Genomic DNA, 23,697 nt, shown 5'->3' on the forward strand with positions numbered 1-23,697 from the left:
ATCACAGAGAGCCAAGATTAGAAAAAACTGTCTGAAAAGGCAGAGATGAGAGCAAACGGACATCTGAGCTTTGGCTTGCAGAGACTATTTGACGGTACCCTGACCTTATAAATATGAGGAGCTAACATTATAACTGTATATTAGGCTATAATATATGTTAGTATATTGCTTTTAAGCAAATAAGTAATAAGAAATTCAAAGTGCTTTAAAAAGAAAATTCAGTATAAATATTGAAAAACCATCATCAAAATGGAAAGGAAGAGCTTAGACTGCTTCTATGGTAAATGGTAAATGGCCTGTATTTGTATAGCACTTTTACTAGTCCCCTCTAGGGACCATTCACACACACATTCACACACTGGTGGAGGCAAGCTACAGTTGTAGCCACAGCTGCCCTGGGGCAGACTGACAGAAGCGAGGCTGCCATATTGCGCCATCGGCCCTTCTGGCCACCACCAGTAGGCGGTAGGTGAAGTGTCTTGCCCAAGGACACAACGACCGAGACTGTCCGAGCCGGGGCTCGAACCGGCAACCTTCCAATTACAAGACGAACTGCCAACTCTTGAGCCACGATCGCCCGATTGATAAAAAGTATCATAGAATGTCAAGGTTTTTCTGAGACTGCTAGGTCACTTAAACATCAGCTGATTGACTGTATTAGCTGTCAGTGAACTGCAGATTTAAAATAAACAAACAAAAAAGTCTTCCTAACCCTGTTAAAGTTGGAACACGCTCAGCTAGTCCTTTTCTGTGCGGTTGTTCTGCTGCACAGAAAAGTGTAAATCAAAAATCTTCAGTTTCAGGCTAAACAGCAAACTCATCTGCTGATGAAAATCACGTGACAAGACAAAAAGGCCCCAGAGGATCCAGTAAATGAACCTTGTGGTGGGAATGTTTCCTCAAAGGCTGTTTCCACATTAAATTTAGTGAGTGAAATTTGAACCTCAGGATAAACATCCTCAGTATTTGGTCTTGAAATGTCAAATGTTGAGTCAAACTGTCTCCTAACTTTAACTGACTCTTAGAAATGAAGAGTGGGTTGTGTTAGAGCAGGTCACCATTTGACAGAAAGGTCAGGGGTTCAATCATCGTCTTCTCCGGTCTGCATGTTTTAAGTGCCCTTGGGCAAGATTCTGTAAACATAATTGCTCCCTATGCATGTGCGTGATCGATAAAAGCAATATGGCTTGTACTGTAAAAGTGCTTTGAGTGGTCATTAAGACTAGAAAAGCATTATATCTAAAGGACAGTCCATTTAGACTGCATCTCTCTCCATCAGAAATAGCCTCCACGTTTCTTGTGATTTACAGTGAAACTACTTAAATAGAGATTTTCCTCCCATATTTTATGTAAGGAGAAAACAGGTTTTTATATATATGCTCAGCAGCAATAATAATAAATAAATAGAATGAATTCAAGTACTGCTATTATCCAAAGCTCTTTGCATTTGATTACCCATTCACATACTGATGATATGGAAGGCTGGGCCTAACCTCAGAATGCATTGGAGCTTTGGTGTGTTTTTGGATATGACAAATAGAGAACTGTGTGGCTTCACCTTCTGAGCTAAAGTCCCCAAATAAACCCAAATGCATTAACTGTAGTGTCATTATGGAGATGCACAGGCTGCAACATGGGGAATTTTGATGAACTATGTGATGCGTGCAACCTGACTGGTTAAGGAGTGTTCAGCCCTCTTGTATGTGTGTGTCTGCATGTGTGTCACCTTGCGAACACAGTGCCACTGCCACCCGGGAAGGTATAAGGATGCTGCTTTCTGAAGACGTGGCCAACTCTGCTGCAGGGGATGATCTCCAGACTGCCGGCACACTGCCACACACGAAATGAGATCTCTAAAAACACACACAGACATACACGCAGGCGGAAAAAATTAATAAAAACAGGTAAGGTAATTACTAGCCAAGAAAAAGTAGTTAAGTTAATCCACATCTGCATATCATGAATGTTTGGAGTGTGTTGACATTGTTCGATTTGCTCTCCAGCATTGTCAGCATTTGAATGAGCGTTCTTTAAATGAGCACAGCAATGTCTGAACTGTCAATCCAGTTCTGATTCATTGGACCGCCTCGAGAGGAGCCTGAATCACTCCGTCAGCTGTTTATTCTTACCGATTTCCCAAGTGCATTCAGACAAAAGCAAAAGGGAGACACAGCTGCTATTATATCATTGTACTGTTTGCAAATGAGCTCTATTGTGCACACTCTGCACTGACTCTAAACATTATTACACTGCCACTGTAATTTCCTAAGATCAACTGTACTAAGGAAGACATCTTTTACCTAGATATGACAACCAAATTACTGAAGGATTTTCTATTATCTCGTTGTTGGCATGGGCACCCAGATGATCTCATGAGTTGATCACAGTGTGAGGCAAATCCACGTTGCTGCTTTAGCACCAGATCTCACAGGGGAGTGGAGATTTTATAACTGGGCAGGAATTTGTGGTTTTCTGAGCCAAAAGTGCAGCATTTATGAGGGAAAGAGATTACAGTTGCAAGCTCATTTAAGTCTTAAAGATATAGTTCAACATTTTGGAGAGACATGTATTAGGTTTTCTGCAGAGAATGAGATCAGAGGTTTGATACAATTATCACAGTTACATGTCAAGTATAACGATGCAGCCAGTAATCACGTAGCTTATCATTGAGAGTACAAACAACGGGAAACAGCAAACCCAGCTCTATCCAAAGCTCACAAAATCCTTCGTTGTTTGTTTAGCCAAATCACTGTCCGGCATATAAGGATGTGCAAACATAACGTCAACAAAACAGCAAAAACTTGACTGCCTGTTGGATGCATAGAATCAGCAGACTCAGTAAACCCGTTCTTGATGCGTTTATGGCTTCAATTACTAATTTCAAGTCTTTTTAAACATAAAATTACAAAAACAAAAAGTAAATAAATCAGGCTATGTTTTAGTGCAAGGTTATTTCGTTATTTAAAGTCGCTACTGAATGAATCACGCTCGGCTTGAGCTTTAAAAGAAAAGAAAAAAAAGGGACTTCAATTGATTTGTCATCACTGAGTTTCATTGAGAAATAGAGCTGGGTGTCATCTGCATAGAAATGAAAGTGTATGGAGTGCGGTTCTAATAATATTACCTAAGGGAAGCATGTATACAGTAAAAAGGATCGGCCCCAACACGGAACCCTGTGGAACACCGTGGCTAACTTTAATGTGTAAAGAAGACAAAAACATTTAAATGCACACATTTGGTTTGATAGGATTCAAACCAATGCAGCACATGCCCTTTAATGCAAACATACTGCTCTAGTCTCTGTATTAAAAGTTTATAACATTTTATACATTTATCATTTCATAATGATATAACATCATTATACTCAATGGACATATAGGACTGTGCTATTAAACTTGCACCAAGAAAGCAAATGAGTGTATTTTTCAAAACAGTCATTAAAACCTTAAAAGCCTGGAGACAAAACGGGAAACCAAGGACATGCCTGCGACTTCACTTGACTTTCCACTTTTAATACCTGTGTTTTATGCAATTTTTGATTGTTTCACTGATCAAGACTTTCTATTCTTGCGACATCCATTAGACACTTTCTTCAGTCTACCGTGAGCTTCTAAATTGCACCACTCACCGAGATTTTCCCCTCCCCATACATCCATCATCATGTCATACTTTCCCAGCTGCTCAAAGTAGTCTTTATCCATGACAAACAGGCCACCTGCTATCATTGGTGTCCTGGAGGGGCAGAAAAAAAAGAAAAGAAAGAAAATTGAGAAGGTATTGGTAAAAATTGAGTAGATTAATACCCTGTTAGTTGCATATGATACAACCTGTAACTTTTGAAAGTATGTTTGTCTTACTTTATAGGAGCGATCGGGTTGCCTTGTCTGGCTCGTCTCTGCTCCAGAGTCATGTAGTCCCATTTAAACACCAAATTCCAGTCAAAGCCTGCCAACATAAACACACAGACAAAAAAACACAGCACAATTACGACCATTAGTTGGGATTAAGTAGCAGTCTGGTTGTATAATTGGATTTGGCAGGTTCATATTAGATGACTGGGTAAATCAGCAGTTGCCTGACTTCAAAGGCAACTGCTGTAACTGTTTAAGTGTTAGCAGAAAGAGTTAAACTAGTGTAACTGGCATGTATCTGTTCTACAATACACTGCAATCAGCACAGCCAGTACACCACTTTGGCTTTTACATTAATATACCTCACAGACCCACACAAAAAAGAGAAATGTTGCAATGCAAGTGCCAACACTTGCTAATCCAGCCAAATTAAGAATGCGACTGCACGGCAGTTTCACATTCAGAACATTAAATTTTTTATTATGTGAAGTCGTTAATTAATTATTAATATAAAAAAGAGTGGGGGTGGGTTTAAGCTATGAGTAGCTCTTCCATTTCCAGTGTGCATTGCACCGTATGTAAGCTATATCCATCAGCATCACAATGGACAAAAAAGGACATTTAATGCGTAAAATCACATATATGACACCAATTATTTAATTAACTTGAATTCATTAATGTCCTTTCTGGTTATCATCTACTGGAGTTATACTCAAGAAGGCATATGCCCAAATCAGTTGGATTGGACATTAAACTGTCTTTAACCCACCAGCTCTCCAGTACAAAGTAGGCGTGATGTTTCATTCAGCCTATGTCAGAATAAAAGATGGAACTGTCTAAAAGATTTACAATGAACAAGTGGGGGATCATGTGTGCTGCCTCGTGAGATAATAAGATAATATCTGCAATACTTTGAAGAGGAGGCACTGTTCAGTGAACATTTCGTGCTGAGAAACAGTTTGAAATATACCATGTTCCTCAGGAGGCCTCGCCTTAAGTATGAGAAATACCTGGAGAGAACAGTTTATGAACTACAGCACTGGATGGCAAAACACCTGGTCTTAATGCGGCTGTGAGATAACAACGTCAATTCATTGTAAATGAAAAGCATTAAAAAGCAAATCCTCTAAAACCGTAATAAATGCAAAGCCTCGCTGTCAAGCTCGACTGACTAGACTACACAGGAGTCGAGTGTGTCTTTTGTGTACTTTACCTCCTTTCAGATCGGCAGAGGCGCCGACATATTGAAAGTTGTCCATGTTGATGACATCAATGATGGGAGAAACTACTCGTGTCTTATCCTGAGAAGGAAACACGGAGACAGTAATTAAACAAAGCCACTTCAAGGACGGATGCAGGTTTGGAATATCATCAATAAATATTTACTACAAGTTAATTAAAAAGGACTAAATTATGCAGAACTACAAAGGACTCGGAGCACTTAACGTGTTTGTGAAATTTTAGAGCGTAAGTAAATATTCCCATCTGCAAGCTTATTTTATGTTCTATATTTAGTTCACTGCCACGTTTATGACGTAAAACTGAACTTTAATCAGCCATTTCCTACCAACACCAAAACAAACCCAAGCTTTAAAATCACAGAGCCACATCACCCGGCAGTTCGAAGAAAGGATTACTCAAGCGGCCCGAATGACGAAAACAGAAACAGCTTGCAGATATTGGGGAGTTCATTTGTTTGAGCCTGCGACATTTTTATAAGACAAGGTTTCACAGTGTATGGTGGGATTCATTATTTAGAGAAGCAGCTAAAGCAAAAGAAAAACAAAGTGAATTACTCTGACAGCGCAGCGTTTCAGACTTGGCTCCAGGCATTTATTAACGAGGGAACAACAAAACAGCACATTCGGGAGGATCAAATGCAGAATCAGACTGTTTTAAGTCAAATCAGATACATTTTTAAAGAACAACCTCAATTTTATACACAGTGTCCCATTTCAGATTAAGATTACAGTCAATCATGAAGCTCCTTTTTGAAGTCTGTATTTAAAAAAAAAAAGGCTTCGCTCTAAATATCACCAGACTGTGTATCTGTAAGAGAGCTCAGTTTGGGTCTATAAAGTTTTTCCTTTAATGGAAATAAAAATCAAATTCTCAGCCCCAAAAGATAAAAGATATTGTCACCCATCAAGATCTGCATGTCTCACACTGTCAGGTTTAGTTGTGATAATGAACTTTTATAATGAAAACAGTCCCAACATTCCTGTGTGAATGAAATGTAGTCACGCGCTCCTTGTTTCTCACATGAATGTTAACAAGACACTGACTGATTATAAGCTCAGAGGCGCTGCTTTGTAGCCAACCCCAGCCTCTGTGTAAAGGATTAGATGGAAAAAACATGAAATGGATCAATTTTATGTGTATTTTACTGGGATACACTGGTCAGGTACTTCTTCAGGTCAACCTTGTTATTTTGGGAATGGATCCACTTTTGTCTCCAGAGCTGCTTTAATTTCTCGTGGCACAGATTCGACAGGGTGCTGGACATTGTTCAAAGATTTTATTCCACACTGACATGACAGCATCACAGAGTTGTTGCAAAGTTTTCAACTGCATTTCCATGATGGAAATCTCCACAATATATCCTAAAGTTGCTCTATTTGAATAAAGATCTGGGGATTGTTGAGGCCCACTGAGCACTTGTGAACTGTGGTCATAAGGGGTCAGCACCAATTCTTAGACAAGCCATGGTGTTCAAACAATGCTCAGTTGGTAGTAAAAGGTCCAAAGCTCTGCCATTACACTACCACCAGCCTAAACTGTTGATACAAGGCAGAATGGATCCATCCTTTGACCAGATTTTGACTCCAACATCTGAATGTTGCAACATTTTTCCAATCTTCTATTTTCCAATTTTAGTGAGCCAGTCTGAACTGTAGCCTCAGTTTCCTGCTCTCAGCTGACAGGAGTGGCACCCAGTGCGGTCTTTTGTTTGTTGTAGCCCATCTGCTTCAAGGCGAAATGTGTTGTGTGTTCAGAGATGCTTTTTTTCATATCTTGGTTGTTACAAGTGGTTATTTGAGTTACTGTACCCTAGAGATGGCTCTGTTGTTAAATCCCAGTAGATTAGTAGTTTATGAGATACTTAGGCCACTCCCCCTGGCATCAACTACCACGCTACATTCAACGTTGAAAGTTAGCAGGTTGTCTTGACTGTATCTACAAACCTAAATCTACTGAGCTGCTGCCATGTGATTGGCTAAATGGATATTTTCAATGAGTTGTAGGTAAGACGAGTACCTAATAATAAAGTGACTGTGAGTGTTCGGAAACTTTCCCCCTAAAAGATTTATTTTGTTTCCAGCGTTTTTGTGGTTTTTAATGAGCATTTTGTAGTTTGTTGGCCGTTTTCTTTTTAGATCAAACTATGGTATCATAATTTAAACCATTTATGAGCACAATCACAACATGTGAACTGTTTTTCACTTATCAATGGTAAATGGACTGATTATTATAGATTGTATTTGAGCACTCAAAGCACAACATGGTTCTTTCACACGCATTCATACAAGCACTTTTATCTACACTAAATAGTGTCTAACAATTACACGGTGATACTTTGGCATGCAGACTGGAGCAGCCAAGGACCAAACCACTACATATCTACAATGCAGACATTTTTCCCCCCACTCTGACTAAAGATAACAAGTCAGTGCACAAGAAATTGGGCTGAATCCAGTGTAGTGTTTACATGTGTCAATCAATGCACAGTGACATAACTGACTGCCTTTGTTTCCTTCTATTGGTCTATTAAATGGTTTACTCTGTCCCTCTGAAACCAATTAAAATTTCAACAGGTTTTCTGGGCATTTTCACTATGAATTAGTTGTTTATATCACACTTTTGCTTTGGAATGGCTCCACAGTGTAGTGGCTTACACATTCTCCCAACAAGCAAAAGATACAAAGTTTGTATCTTTCCCGGCAGGAGAAACAAATTCCTTTTGGGTTGTGTTGGCAAGGCGTACAAACTTGTAGAGCAACACATCATGGTGACCCCTTTAGAATAAGGGATTAGTTGAAAGTAACTTCTTTTTTTTTTCTTTTTTAGATTTTAAACCAATTAGAATCAAAAAACAAGGCTATATGCAAACATAACTCAGTTAAAAGGGCACTTTTCATTTCAAGCTGTAGTATTAGAAGAAAGATGGCCAAAGTGCAACAATTTCACTGTCTGGCGAGATCTTCTTCAGAGCGTGCCCTGACTGATAAAACCGAAAATTCAATGCCAGTCTTTAAGAGGAAAACCCCCCCATCTAATTTCTATCTTAACTATTGTTTTTCACTTGTTCACTGGGATATGTGCTCAAATGTATTATAATGATATTAAGATACGAAGTTGTACGCTGTGTGTGCGCGTACCTCAGCCACTCTTTCAAGCAGCGGCTCTAGCCAGTGGTCATTACATTCACAGTGAGAGTCCAGGAAGGTGAGGACTGGTGCTGTGGCAGCATCTGCACCACGAACTCTTGATCGCATCAAGCCTGAGGGAAGTTATGAAAAGAAGTGTGATTAAAAACAACATTCCTGCTGCCAGACTGAACACTTTCATCCCACATGGTGTGCAGCAGCACTGAGATTTCTTTCGGGCATAAAAGTTATGATAAAACCTTTTTCTTCTAAAGTACCTTCTCTGCGGTCATTTCTCAACACGCGTACTTTCTCAATCTTCCCCAGCAGCGCTCCATCCTCAGCTGGAACACACACAGAGCAGTGATGTTTATTTGTATTTTCACACTGATGATGCTAGCTTTGTTTGCGTGTGTTCACACAACTCACGATTATCACTGTAGTCATCAACCAGAATGATCTCTTTGACCAAGTGAGGTGGACTTTTCTTCAGGACACTAAACAGAGTGAAGATCGTATAAAAATACAGCACATCTACCTCAGAAATCGAAAAGAAAAAAGTACACAAGGCTCAGTATACACGCCTACCTGACCACAGTCCGCAGCAGAGCAGAGCGAGCCTCATTGTGGAAGGTGATGACAACGCTCGAGGCCGGCAGGTCTGACTTCCACTGCTTATGTCTGCAACTGCACAAAAACAAGACAAAACCCCCGAAAGACATAAAAATTAGGGGAAAAAAAGAGAAAAAAAATGGTTAAAGTATGAATGCTTACATGTGTAGACAAACACGCCCACACACACAAACAATCACGTCACCGAATGTGTGAGCCAAGCTGTGAGCTGGAACTGGTCAGTAAAGCGATTTTGAACACAATAAATACAATGGCGCACACAGTGACACTGACACACACAGAGGATGCGATGACACACACTCTCATGGAGTAATGCTCTGCTGCAGCTGGGATTGACACTGGGTTTATCATACCGTGAGGCAAAAATCCCATGAGATGACGGGTGTGCCTGTGTATGCGTCTATGTGTGTGTGCGAGCATGCCCAAAAAGACAAATCCTGCACCGAATTTAAAGTAAGGAACATGAGTGATAGGGCACTACATGAGAGGAGAGTGACAAGACAGAGAGCAGAAGGAGGAGGAGGAGGAGGAGGAGGGAGCCGTGAAGAAGCATGGAGAAAACTTTCTATTCCATCTGTCACTTAACTACAGCCACTCTGTCAAACCTCGAGGTAAAAACCCAGAACAGATACGTTTTACAAGATCACATGTGAAGGTGTGCCATTAGTATTGGCTGTCACACTTGCATAGTTGCTGTATTCCTGTTCATTTCTACTGGGGGAAAAAAAGCATCAGAGATTCAAGTCATTTTGATCCTGCGTTGAAAACAACTAGGTGCTTGGGCTGAAACAAAAACAACTGGGCTATTTTTTCCTCCTGGAAATGTTTCACAATGATTGCTGCAGCACGCTCACAAATTACAAAGACATCGATACCAGATCAATAGGAGACACATCCTTGCTCTTTTTAGTAGGCTAATGGCTCCAACTGTCTAATTTTGACCAACATATAAGTAAGGCCAGGTGACTACTTTAACTAAGGCCGCTGGACTAATCATTTAGACTATTATGGAGTAGGTCAGTAACATGTTTGGAATCCTCTTCTTTTTATATAAATAACATCAAAAAAGTATAATATCAACATATTTTAAGGTATTTCACAAACAAAGTATGGAGGGGTGTTTAGAATTTGATAAGATTATGAAAAATAAAACCACCGAGAATTTGAAGAACTTATCCACGGTAGATTGCAATTATCTATGGAGCAAAATAAAAGCTTGGTACTTGTCATGCCTATGACCTTCATGGCTTCAGAGAGCACTGGATGAAAACAAGCAATTCTGTAGTGGAAATATCTGCATGGCCTCGGGGACTCGAGCAAGAATCAGCATCACTGAATGCAGTTTCTCTCTGCATTAATAAAAACAACTTTAAACTCTCCCTTTGCAAAGAAATAAAACAGCGATCGGAGGAGCAACTGAGGCGGAGAGGAAAACTGGAGGCTATTTTCTGTATGATATGGAAAAAAGGACTTGTTTTGGAGCAACGTCTGTGGTCATGGAGATTAAATCATTTTCTGGGCTGACTTGCTCGTTTCAGCAAGACCATGGTAAACCACAACCTGCGCGTACTGCAGCGGCACAGCTCCACTGTAAGTGTTCACGTGATAAAGCCTGTAGTCTCGGTTTTTCACTCGCTCAAAGCATTTGGTGCATCACGAAATTTAAAAACCATAAGAAACCAAAAGAGGCTGGGAACATATTTAATTTTGTTCCTCGGTTCTTACATGCTTACAGTGGTGTTTAAAGTGGTTACAGTGGTGAACTGCAGAGAAGGTGATCGGCTGTCCACTCCCCTCCCTGGACTTAATTGCCAGCTCAAGATGTCTCTCCAGAGCCAGGGCAATTATAAAGGACCACCTCCATCCTAACCACCACCTCTTCAACATCCTGCCCTCTGGAAAAAGGCTCAGATCCATCAGGTGCAAAACCAACAGACTAAAGAACAGCTTCTTCCCGTGGGCTGTCAGAACTCTTAATGCAAACTAAGAGTGTGTAAAGACTAGAGATGGACCGATCCGATATTACGTATCGGTCCGATACTGACCTAAATTACTGGATCGGATATCGGAGAGAAATAAAAAATGTAATCCGATCCATTAAATATCAAAAAAGCACCTCACAAAACTTGCGACACGGCGTAACTCGGCTCATAACTGTAGCACGTGGAAGCAGTGTGGTCATGGGGCTGTGTGTATTTGTAGCCTGCTAGCAAACATTTCATCTCCGAGGAAGTTATCTCAGAGAGAAGTAAAGCAAGTGTGTAAGTTCATCTCTGAATGTTTCTAAAGCATTCCCACGTTAAGCTTAACAACCGATATATGGAGCGACTGCCTCTCTCTCTCTCTCTCTCTCTCCTGCTCCTACTTCAATCGTGAAACTGATCAATGATCAGCTGATCGGCTTTTCTGTAGCGAGTCTGTCTCTCTTCTTAGTTTTTGGCCCACTTCGTGCCAGAAAGAGGAAACCAGCGGCTGAACAACAGCAGCACTATTAAGCTTGATAAGCTGTTGTTAGAATTTATTTAATATTACTTTCTACACCAGAATCTTTTTCTACGCAGCTGACGTAACTGCGCAGGGGCGGATCTAGCAAAGTTTAGCCAGGGGGGCCGATAGGGCATAGGGGGCACAAAGACATACTTTTCTTTCTTATTCTCATTTAAAATATCTAGCTTTTAATTATTTAATAATTATCTGAATCTTACACCCAAAGTTTTAATCTGATGTAAAATGTATAGAAGTCCATTACTGTATATAGTAACTGTTAAGTCTAATATACCCTAGTAAGCTATAGTACTTTTTCCTTTGGGAAGATACCATCTGTGAATTCTGCAATTCTGTTGAAGAAAGATGTTGAATCTATTTAATTATTCTTGAAAAATAATTTATTTCTGTGAATTTTTTTCACCCTGCATCAAATTAAAGTTGATTACATCGATTAAGCATCATGAGGTGGAGGGTGGTTCCCTATTTTCTTTTGCTGGGAGTTTGCAACCCTATTAGTTAGGTTGCTTAATATTTCTGCTAAGTACTCTTTAAAATACCAGAATAGGGAAGATGGAGTAGGTTTAAGTTTATTAGATTGATCAGTGTTGCTGAACTATGAAATATTATGGGTGCAGTGTGTTTTTTTTACATACAGGTATAACAGAATAGCTTTAGTGTTGTTGTTGTTTTTTAACTTGAGTATGAACTTATACAAAATGCAGCAAGATATTAAAAAAACAGTTTTATTGATTAAAAAACACACTATATCGGATTTATATCGGTATCGGCAGATATCCAAATTTATGATATCGGTATTGGTATCGGACATAAAAAAGTGGTATCGTGCCATCTCTAGTAAAGACTTCCCCAACACATCCACCCTGACACTGCTGTTGATCATCTAAGTGCAATATCTCAGTCTTTCCATGTTCTGTGCAATATTTTTGGCTCATGTGCAATTATTTTGGTCCCAGTCTGTTTCAATGTTTCCTACACATACACCATGTATATAGTTCCACTCACATATGTATACATATACACTGTTTTTTTATTTTATTCTATTTATTTAATTATTTGTTTATTTTCCGCCTTCGTTGTATATTGGTTTCTCCTTACTTTAGCACCTTTGTGGTTCAGCTACCCAATTTCGCTGTGCAAGAAACTGCATAATGACAATAAAAAGCTCTAAGTCTCTAAGTCTCTAAAGACAAGATGACGCTGCACCCTGTCACAACTTCACTGAAATGTTTTTAAAGGAATCAAATTGCATGAGAACATACATTAATAAATATCTTAGTTTAAACACGTGATATGGAATGTTTGTATTAATCATTTAAACCCTATATCATACCAAATATAGAGGACTTAAACTTTCACCATGACGTTTTTTTTATGCTTGCTTCTTAAGAAGTTATTTGTTAGTATTGCTTAGTCCATGTGAGATATATCCAAGATAAAGAAATCTCTACAAGTCCAGGAAATGGTGTTCCAAATATTTTGGAAACAGGGTTGGATACTACATATATAAATCCCTTTTTCTGCTGCTGTATTAGAAAAAGTAAAAACTTGCTCTTTAGAGTTTCAACACGTCAGCGGTGCCTGTTCTTTAGGTGTAAGGTCTTTCTGCTGACATTTTTTCACACAATCCAGCGATTTGGTCTTTATTAACAAAAGGGTAGTGCCAGAAGTTAGGACATGTAACCAGACTCATACAACACTAATGGACTTTTCACTGCCAAAAAGGCCTGTTGAGATCCAAGCTGACTAAACCTAATATTCTTCTAATAAAAGAATCCAAACGAAGTCATTTTATGATTTTGTTTAGTCCGTTACAATGAGCAGAACAATACGCAGCTTTTACAGCCTGTGGGTTTATTTTAGCACTAAGGCAGACAGTGTCTGCTCCACTGCTACTTCCTGGTTTCCACTGTAACCACAATAGCGAGAGTTCCTGAGAGATCTTATCCAGTCTGGGATCAATTAGTCAAATCAACGAATGTGATAAGACAGCATGTATTCGCAAAAAACCCCCCCTTTCAATCACCCATGAAAAAGCAGAAGTTAAGAGGGATGTCATTGTGTTTCACATATTAGCTGTGTGTGTGTGCAGTGACACAGGTACGTACTGATCATGTCTCGTGTCTGGTACAGCTCTGTCCATTCGGAGTTTGTCGCTTTCCACCTGGTTGAACTTGTTTCTGGCGTAGGGGTCTTGACCTGGCCGGACCACCGTGGCTCCAACATACAGATCCTGGTCAAAATCCTGCCAGCGCACCTTACCTGGATGGACACACACACACACACACACATTAGGCACATCTCCAACCAGAGATATCCACAGTAGATGCGAGGCACACACTACTTCCCAGTCAGTTCTGTGACCATTTGACCAGGTTCATTTATTTGAAGGTGCCATTTCCTTCAAGGTCACCTTTTTGTGCACCAGCAGTGACTTGATTTTGGGTTTGATGTGGCCAAAAAGCAGCATGCAGCCCAGGTCAGATCGTTTCTCTCAAATGTTTTCCCTTCATGTGCCTAGGGACATTACAGCAGAACTTTGTGTTGACAGTCTGGCGCAAAAGCCACTGTGACTGTCCACGCTCCTACTTCAGCTGAAAACTACTCTTTGATCTCTCGGTCATAGCCAGAGACACAGCTCTCATCACAAGCAGAGATTCTTCACAGGACATTTGGGTCATTTTGAAAGAGAAGTTGATGTTTGTATTGCCAGGGTGCAACCTAAAGATAGCAACCCTAAAAGGAGCGCAGGTGTGTGCATGAGAAGACAACCTTCAAAAGGAAAAACTGGGTAAATTTAAATCAGGTTTGCTTTCTGATTCTAACCTCAGATCTTTTTGTAAAAGCACTATCTATAATATGATGCTATAAACCCACAAAAATGGTATATTAAATATTCAAATGCACTCCAAAAATATTAAAAACACTGGTGGTAAAAAAAACAACAACTGGTGAACCTAGGTTTTAATACGAAATATTTTCTCATGTGAATTTCTGGGAAATCACGTTAACTAAATACAGCACATCCAAAAATAAAAGCCACCACCAAACGCGATATTAAAACCTTCAACAAAGGCTGCGAATGCGTCTGACGAATGAATGGGATTACAGATCAGTGGGAATATGAAATGTAGGAGGCAGCCTGGCTGATGCAAGAATACTTCACGACTGACAGCGAGGAAACCTGGCTGCTTCAAGCTGCTGCTTGACGAGGCAGCGACATGGCACTGAGGAAAGCTGACATGAAATTTATGCTGCCTGTATGAGAAAATACGCGGGAGACAACTCAGGCGACAGGGCGAGACTACTTTGGTAAAGCCAGGAAACACAAAAGAACATTTAATATGCACCGCAGACAGTCGGAGGGGGGGGCACTTGTTAATTTGTTGCAGTTTAGAAACATGATTTATAAGATTAGTATAAATAAAAAATATTTTTTAGTGTCGTGTCTGTTTGACCAAAATACTGAAACACTGCAGAATAAACAGAGAAAGGCGTCACGTTTAGTTTCACAGTTTATCTCCGACTATTGAGACGCAGACACACACCAATAATAACGCCACTAATTAGCTGGGTGCAGCTGCCACGCTAACGACTCGAGCGTGTGGCAGTGAGAGATTACGCCATCTCCCAGCTGAGGTGAGCGCGTGCATGGCAGAGAAGTTAGAGAGCGCGTGTGCGTCTGCGCGCGTCTCCTGTGGCAGCACGTGAACGTGGTTCGCGTGTCAATTAGCCGAAGCTCGCGACGATGATCCGCTCGCGACTGTGTAACGGTGCCTCGGAGACGCGTGCGTCAGAGTGTGTGATGTCCTTGCTGATATCTGTATTTAGTGGCAGCGAGTAAGCGATGTGGTGAAATGAATGTTAAACCCGGGGTTGATTACTCCGCTTCCTTCAGCGGATTAACGCTCCGCTCTCTCCGGGTTTGCCCCGTTTTTCTGCTGTGTTCGCGATACCGCGAGGCCTCTTCGGCAGGTACATACATGTGCGCTCAGCCTCTGTCTCTGTCATGCAGTACTGGTCAATGATGCGATCCGCTGGCTGAAATTATAGCTGTTTGAACAGCTTTCACTCTCACTCCGACTCTCGGTCGCTGAACTGTTTCAGCCCACAGCGGCTGACTGGTTGTTGTTTTTGTTTGTTGCCGCATTTTGTAGAAATCCCTCGTCGCGTTTCCAAGTGACGCTAACTGCCAAAAATGATTCAAGCTCAGTGTCATTCCCCCAGTCTGTGCTGAACCATGAGCCCTCACTGCCTAGCAGACAGCTCAGAGGGCACCAGTGCTCGAGCTGTATTTAATAGATGCGTTTCAATTGAGCTGCATCCTGATCCCACTGCCTGAACTCCAGACTGCAGCACCAATCTGTGCCACTGCTCCCGTGCACCAAGTGATGCTGTTCAATTATAAGGAAGTGATGCATTCACGAACCTGCCACTTAGTCACTGAGAAGGATGTTGATTAATATGCAAAAGCTAAAAGATTCCCAAGTTATTGAGTTTGGCGTTACTGAAGCTGTGTTACTATTTTAGGCTTAAGAAGGGAAAAGGCTGCTTCCCCATGTGCTACAAAACACCCCGTAGATTCATAGGACTGCGACTGCTGAAAATGCGCCCACACAGAGTCATTTATCAAGACCTCGATTCACTACGGCACTTCATCTATAAATAAATGAATACTCTGACCAACACTGCCACTGTCTGCGTCTTATTCAGCAAATAGCTAGAAAGGAGTAGATAAATGGAAGGGCGTCAAATCTGAATTTTTATAACGCGTTTTCAGCAGATTTAGAAACTAAAATCGCAGCAGAGAATTGGATCGCTCCACTTGCAGGGACTGAGATTAACACACCACAGTTGGCTAAAGCTTGTGACAAGTTAAATCACTATAATAACAGAAATATGCGCTAAACACATAGACTGAAACAACTCTGTTGTTTCACTGGCACAAAGACTAAAACGTTTTGGGAAGAGGTCGAGGTGATGCGTGAGAAAATTTGTTCAGAAAGAAATTCCACTGGACTCTGAGCCGCTTCGACTCCTTTGCATCCACAAGATCATAAATATAAAAAGTAAACAAAGTGGCGTCAGCTAAAGTTGTAGCCAAAAATCTATAAAAGCATCATTTTAAATAACTACACTCAGCAGCCACTTTATTGGGCCCACCTAATCAGCAAATCACATGGCTGCAGTTCAATGAATTTAGGCATGTTGACATGGTCAAGGTGATTGGGGAAATAATTATTTGATCCCCTGCTGAATTTGTAAGTTTGCTCACAAAGAATTGAACCCCCACCCCACATCACATATCTTGGCTAATCACACACACAGGTGTCACCTTCTCACTGAACTTCTTACTGATGACGTTGTAGCCTGTTCCAACCTCATTCACATCTACAGTCCTGTCCCTCGACATCATCTGACAGCTTTTCAGTCTCACACATGGTGGTGGAGAAGTTGGACTGAAAGAAACTGATTTTGTAGACAGGTGTACTTAATCTATAAGAGCCAGAATTCTGGTTGTAGGAGTTTAAATACTTTAACTTGTGTAATGCGTTTTTTTCCCTGGTATTTTGGTTTTTTAATCTGTTTCAATTAAAAAAAAAATAGAGATTGTTCATTTCTCTGGAAGTGAGCAAACTTACAAATTCAGCAGGGGATCAAATAATTATATACCCCACTGTGAGTCTGAATGTGGGATGGTTGTTGGTGGCAGACTTGAATACAGCAATATTTCCCAGCACTTTGGCGAATCGAAGCTATGAGGAATTAAGGGACTTCTGAAGGCAAAGAAGGATCAGCCTGGTACTGACAAAGTAGCCGGCGAGCGCAAATAAATGTTTAGTACCAGACAAGACAAATGATGCCAAACGTTCACTAGAAAGAACACATACTGAGAGCTTTGAGGAGTTTTTTCCTCACTTTGTAAAGGATTCGGATCTGGAAGAGGGCCAGTACAGGCTTGTTTTGACTTCTCTGAAAAAGATTTTTTTCTTCTTGTTTCAGAGGATTTGGATGTGTTGAATGGAAGGAGCATGCTGTTGCTCCCTCCCCATCTTAGTCATTTTTTTCCCTTGTTTGAATAAAACATATTTTTGGCATGCTCAAACGGTAAAACGATAACAAAACGCTTAAAAACAACCATGAAAAATAACAAGGCGTCAGTGCAACAATGAAACATTTCTAACATACTCAGAGTGACACGGTTTAGTATATTTTATGCTTTAATTTTTTTTAAAATGAAGATCTGAGGTATCGCCTCACCTTTTTTACTTTATAATGACTGTCTGAGTAGGATTAGATAAAAAACAAAACATAACCAGCACCCATCGTTGACGAACCCAAAGACTTACTCATTTACTCTGTTTTTATTAGTAAATCTTTTACTCTTCCACGTATCTCTTAGGCTTCATCTCCTTGTTCTCTTGCTTTCTCAACACTTTCCTTCTGTTTTCTTTCTCCTCTTCTTAAGTGTCCTTGTGCACTCTGGGTGATGTTGTGATACGCTGTCATTGCTGAGTGTAAAGTCACCCTGAAATTGAAATGCCCTCACTTCAACATTCAATTTGGATAGCATTGCTGGATCAGATAAGAGAGTGTGTGTTCAGCGTTCGCAGGTCACGGGCCTGTGAAGGAGGGGCGTTGGCTGCTTCTGCTGCTTTGAGTCAGCCTGACGACGGGTGCTGAATGAGAAATCAGATTCTCCTCCTGCTCTCCTCTTGGCTGCTGGACACTGAAACAATGTCTCTCAGAGTTTGGGTGGAGACGCATAGTTGGTTTGTGGGAAGATCGAAATTGGCTGCCTGAATTATTTTGGACAGGCAATCGGCTCCAACCTGTTTTTAAGTCGGAATCATACAGATGTGCGTATTTCATTGGGTTCCCTCGCTGTGGTTATTCAAACACGATAAGGTTAAGGATGTTCATGTTCTACTGGTAATAAAACAAACTATGCTGCTGTGTTACCGCGTTTTGAAAAAGGAAATGGTTTCGGTTGTGGGAACATGACGCGGAATACTCTCTGGATACATGAATGTGGTTTACAGTGACTGCAGTGCACATACTCTGCAGCTGGTATGCATTTGTGTCGTGCCTTTTCCTAGAGTTCAGTCACAACTGCAAGCAATGAGAAAGTGAACTCCACAAATCCTGAAGGATCAAGAATAAAAGATAAATTTGACACACGTGTGCCTCAGACATGAATCGTTCCTGCCAGTTAAAGGGAACTACTACACTACTTTTACAAGACAGCGGGTCTCGGGAGCACTACTGCAAATGTACTACTACGTTAGCTACAAGTTTAAGAAGTTAAGAAGAAGACAGCTTACCAGAGCTCTGAAGCCCCATTCCCATGTCTGCACAGGACAAATTAAGCGTTATTAGGACAACACAACCAATGGCTGTTAAGATGCATTGTGAGCAATAAACTGTATATAAAAGATAGAAAAAGCTGCCAAGCCTGACAAGTAAATGTGATTTTTTTTCTAACAATGTGTGCTTGCAAAGATAAGAAGTCTACTTCTTGCATGATTTATTACCCTTGCAAACACTTTATTAACAAGTATGTCATCTCAATTGCTCGTATCAAACCTTAATTATGTATGATTTTTTTTTAAATTATGGCCTCATTTTAAGTAAATACAGACAGTAAGCCACAGCTTGCTATTGGCTCCACTAATTTACAAGTCACTACTGTATAAGAGTGAGCATCCACAGTTTTTACAGTCAGATCCACTCCTCCTCCTGTGATGTGTGGTTTAAAAAACAAAAACAACAATATACTGTCATCCAGTGCTTTGAAAGCAGGACTCCATCCCCCAATAGCTGAGGCCACAGTGGCTACATCCAAAACTGATATATGGTGTGTGGTTTTAACAAGGAGAAACAGGATCTGGAATAAAAACAGATGTTTCTCAGCCTGTTGCATTGACTCTATTGAAGTTGTAGCACCTCAGAGGTTTGCTCTCTGAATGTCCCCATTTAGCCATGTCACTGGGCCAGAGAGGTTGTGATATATGATGTGTGGGGACGTTTCCTACCTGGTGGCAATGTCTCCGGGCCGTGGGCTTTGTCGTCGGAGTTGTGACCTTTGGTCCTACCGGACAAGTCCCTGGACACCCAGTCATCCTGAAAACATTGAGAAAGGCGGTTAGTCACAGTTCTCACACTGTGAGCTTGAGTACAAACAGCAAACAAACCTGAAGCAAGGCAAACAGAAGTGAGTTGAGTGTATGAACATCTGATTTGTTTGTATTTGGAAGCGCTGTGAAGATTACAGAGAGAAATGTGCAAGGAAAGACAAACTGGGACCTCACAATGCAACGTAACATGCAGAATGAAAAGAGCTCATTTTAGCTTCACTAGTTCAAGTCTTGGACGCCGCTAGAGTAGCTCTGCGTGAGTCCCAGCTCGTAAATGATCCCCATTTATCTTATACTGGACCTTGATGGACATTTTAGCTCTTCTGTCTTTATAAGCCAAGTTTGATCTGATTGGCTTTCCTTCAGAAAAAGGTTTAAACAGCAGGTGGGTGGCTGTGTGAGCAGAGCTGTACGCATGAGAGCACATTAAGGATATTCCCTCCCTCTGACATCAAACAGAGCAGTTTGAAACCGAGCGTTTAGACTTTTCTGGAGCCTGAGAAGCACCTCCAGTTTGAGCACTCCTTTTTTCAGTAAAACCTCATAAAATCAAATTCACTATTTAGATAACAGGATGTCCAGCAAACATGGCTCTACTGGTCAAAGATGTTGAACGGTCAAAGCACTTAAAAATCAATAAATTATCCAGTCAACGTGTGCTTTAGAGCGGTTTCATCATCAGTTAAAATACGCACACTCCCGTGATCATCCACAGCCTGTCAGTTTCTCTCCGTTAGCCATTTAAAATCAATGCTGGCAGCGATTCAGAGGTCGACTCGTTCGTTATTTCACTCACTAATTTGGCTGTTCCTTTCATCCTCTTCTGTTCATGATTCCATAATTTCACTCATTCATTTTATCCCTGTAAGGTCATCTTCTGAGCCCTTCTGAGAAACACCGTCATCGTCTTGCCCACACCATTTGTACAAATGGACAGATGACTGAGCCACCCATCCATCCTCTTGTCCACATAGGTTACAATTAAAACCCACCGGATCGATACGCTGGCAGGGAACACAATTAGCACCATTCACTCTGGGTCCAGGCTGCTGCCCTTGACTTCAGAAATACTATTATTCTGCTTTCTTATCTGCTCTGTAGCCCGCATTTCACCTTCAGCCTCTCCAAAATGTGTTATTGATCCGTTTTCTTTATGCCTTCGGGACAGGCAATAACGACGTGATGTCACAAACCACCGCAGACCGTGCTCAGCTGTTAATTTCTACCTCTGACAGAAGGGCTAATAGGGATTTTCACAGCTTTTTATGCATTAATGTTAGCAAAAACAACTGCTGTTGTTTTCTGTGACTGTTACCCATCATTTAACTGTATGCCAGATTTTTAAATCATCTGCTGTGGACAGAGTCTCAGTCTGTTCTGAAACCACAACCTTTTCTCAGTGACTGCAATACGATTAGACCGTCCACCACCTGCAACAACTATATAAAAAAAAAAAATCCTACATAAAATCAATTTCTATAAGTGCTCAGGACAGATGAGTGTGTGCACAGTTAGAGAGTAATGTTCGGCGTAGGATAAAGACTAAAGCTGGCAGTGTACTTCCTGTGCAAACAGTCTGACAGGTTCTGAGGGGTAAGAATAAAACATGGGGGCTGATTTTCTGGTAAAATAAAGCAACAAATTGGTGCAGGACTTCTTCCTGGTGAAGCAGTTTTCTGAAAAAGAAACAACTTGCAGACATTTTACAATCAACTCTTCAAATGCTGGCTGCGTTATGAGCAAATAATAAGCCACCTTTCATTATAATAAGTGATTGAGAAGAGATCAAATTAAGATTATACTTGTTATAAAGGAACACAACCCCACCTTCTTGAATTCTCATTAGTTTTGATGATCTGTATTCTTCGCAGTCTCTGATCATACTCGTGTTTGCACAAGTCTTTCAAGTACGACCAAACACTTTAACGTGATTATAAGACAATTATTCATATCAGCCAAGGTGTCTCTTTGTCTCTGTCAAGACAAATTTGATCGCATCTGTCACATCTTCACTCTCTCCCAGCACGCCCACCCCCACCAGGAAACTGTCATCTGTTTCTTTATACGTCTGGATGCCTCCCAGTCCACCACGCAGACCCACTACAGAAGCAGTTACATGCTGAAACGCTGCTGTGAAAAGACCTCCATCTAAAGCAGGGGTAGGCAACTCCAGGCCTCGAGTGCCGGTGTCCTGGAGGTTTTAGATGTATCCATGATCCATCGCAGCTGATTTAAAGGGCTAAATGACTCCTCAGCATTTCTTGAAGTTCTCCAGAAGCCTGGTAATGAACTAATCATTTGATTCAGGTGTGTTAACCCAGGGTGCGATCTAAAACCTGCAGGACACCGGCACTCGAGGCCTGGAGTTGCCTACCCCTGATCTAAAGCATCTGTGCTTATGTGCAGCAGCATCATGCACAACATCAAATGTTGTGCAAGGCCAGTGCACAAAGACACTGAATAAGCAGGGGATCTAACCTAACACAGCTGATATAAACCTTACCAGAGGACTTTATATATCACGAATTGAAAAAAAAAAAGAAAAGAAAAAAACTTCTAAATGAAGTCCTCATTTTTAATAAACACTTCTCCTCGCCTTTACAATTTGTGGAGGTAAAGTGACCTACACCCCGTAGATTCTACTGATATTTAATCGCATCAGTAAAGCAGAAGGCCCTTGTACAGTACACCATTAAACACTATGTCGTGCACTAGAGACATTTTTACACGTTTCTTTGCTACAGCAGGAAAAGTACAGGTGCTGACAATACTGAGTCTGTTAGAGTGATTAGTTCCAATTTTATTCCTCATTAGTTTCCATTTTTAATTCATCTCAAGTTTTTTGTTTCAGTTCAATTTAACTCCATTCGATTGCTTCAGTTTAGCTTTTAGTATCTGGAAATGTAGGTTTAGGTTTTATGAGTTTCTATGTTAGTCTTTTTTATTACTATACTGTGGGGTAGCGGGGTGTTACAAAAGATCTTATTCACATACAACATATACACCAAAGCCTCCGACTGGCTGCTGTGCTGACAAACCTGAGGAAAGTGAGAAAGACTAAAACTGAGGACATCTATTTTCTTCTGCTTATCCAACTCTGGGTCATAGGGGCCGGAGCCTATCACAGCTGTCATGGGGTGAACACCCTGGACAGGGCTTACACAGAGAGAGAGAGAGACAACCATTCAATTTAATGATTTAGAAGTGCCAGTTAACCTAAAATGCATGTTTTTTGACCGAAAGAGGGGAAGAGGGTACCGAGATTGAACCCACACAGGGACAGACTCCACAACGAGGCCAACTGTTTTTAGTTACATCTCTTCTTTTTTCAGCGATTCACTGTGGAAATGTCTTTACACTGACACAACAGGAAGTTTCGCCGGCCTGGCCCACTTACGGTCGAGGTGGGCTGTATGTGGCCTACGATGTAAAAGGAGTCTGACATCCCTGATCTATCAGGAGTGTAGCTTGGCTTATTTGAATAATGAAGGCGGTTCCTTGTTCCACACGGATATCTTCTCGCTCCAAATCTGTGACCCTGCAACCTCTTTAGCCATCTCACAACATACCCAGCAGGTCTGAACAAACTCAATCTCGCTCTCTCTTTCTTTGTCCCCAAAAGGATTCGTTTGTCTTTATTTTTTTTAAACAAAGAAGATGGAGGTGGGCAAAAAGGCAAGAAATACTCTTAAAATAATAGCTGGAAGATGAAAGAGGAGTCAACCAGAGAAAGGGGAATTGGAGAGAAAGTTGGGGAAAATAAATCCCTGGTACATTTGAGCTACGTGCTTCCCGTGTAAACTTCTCTGTGACTTATGGGAAGTACTCGCCATCACAGATCACACCGAGATAGAAAACGTTAGGAGATAATGAGAACAATGCAGAGCTGTAAGGAGCCAGGCGTGTGATTTATCAACAAATGGTTACTATAAATATGACAAATCGCTGATTGAGACATGATTTAAACGAGTAAGTAAGGAGCAGATGTTGACGAGCTATTTTTATAGCTCACATCATATGAACAGCTTGAAAACCTCTTAGTGAAAGTGGCCTCAGCCCATCTTTGGCTCTCCTCAAAGCACAAAAAAATGACTGATTAGAATGATGTCCACTTAAAGGGAAATAAAATCAACCTCAGTGATGCACTGTGGGCTTTTGGAAACAGAGAAAGGCACGATGTTGAGCAACTGTTAACCCCTCGAT

The 23,697-nt window shown here is 40.9% G+C and overlaps 1 protein-coding gene across 1 annotated transcript in view; it reads right to left on the reverse strand.

The window, feature by feature from the left end:
• Positions 1-23,697, reverse strand: part of galnt2 (UDP-N-acetyl-alpha-D-galactosamine:polypeptide N-acetylgalactosaminyltransferase 2) — a 72,509-nt gene that overhangs the window by 11,651 nt on the left and 37,161 nt on the right. The window contains exons 2-11 of the mRNA XM_006779938.3: positions 19,393-19,480; positions 13,465-13,618; positions 8,807-8,905; positions 8,648-8,715; positions 8,497-8,562; positions 8,231-8,352; positions 5,065-5,152; positions 3,858-3,945; positions 3,629-3,732; positions 1,727-1,853 (exon numbers count right to left, since the gene is read on the reverse strand). Coding sequence (XP_006780001.1) covers positions 1,727-1,853; positions 3,629-3,732; positions 3,858-3,945; positions 5,065-5,152; positions 8,231-8,352; positions 8,497-8,562; positions 8,648-8,715; positions 8,807-8,905; positions 13,465-13,618; positions 19,393-19,480 — 1,004 coding nt within the window. The remainder of the gene's footprint in view (positions 1-1,726; positions 1,854-3,628; positions 3,733-3,857; positions 3,946-5,064; positions 5,153-8,230; positions 8,353-8,496; positions 8,563-8,647; positions 8,716-8,806; positions 8,906-13,464; positions 13,619-19,392; positions 19,481-23,697) is intronic.

The sequence above is a fragment of the Neolamprologus brichardi genome, chromosome 1, assembly GCF_056152115.1.
Source record: "Neolamprologus brichardi isolate AB-2024 chromosome 1, ASM5615211v1, whole genome shotgun sequence".
NCBI lineage: Eukaryota > Metazoa > Chordata > Actinopteri > Cichliformes > Cichlidae > Neolamprologus > Neolamprologus brichardi.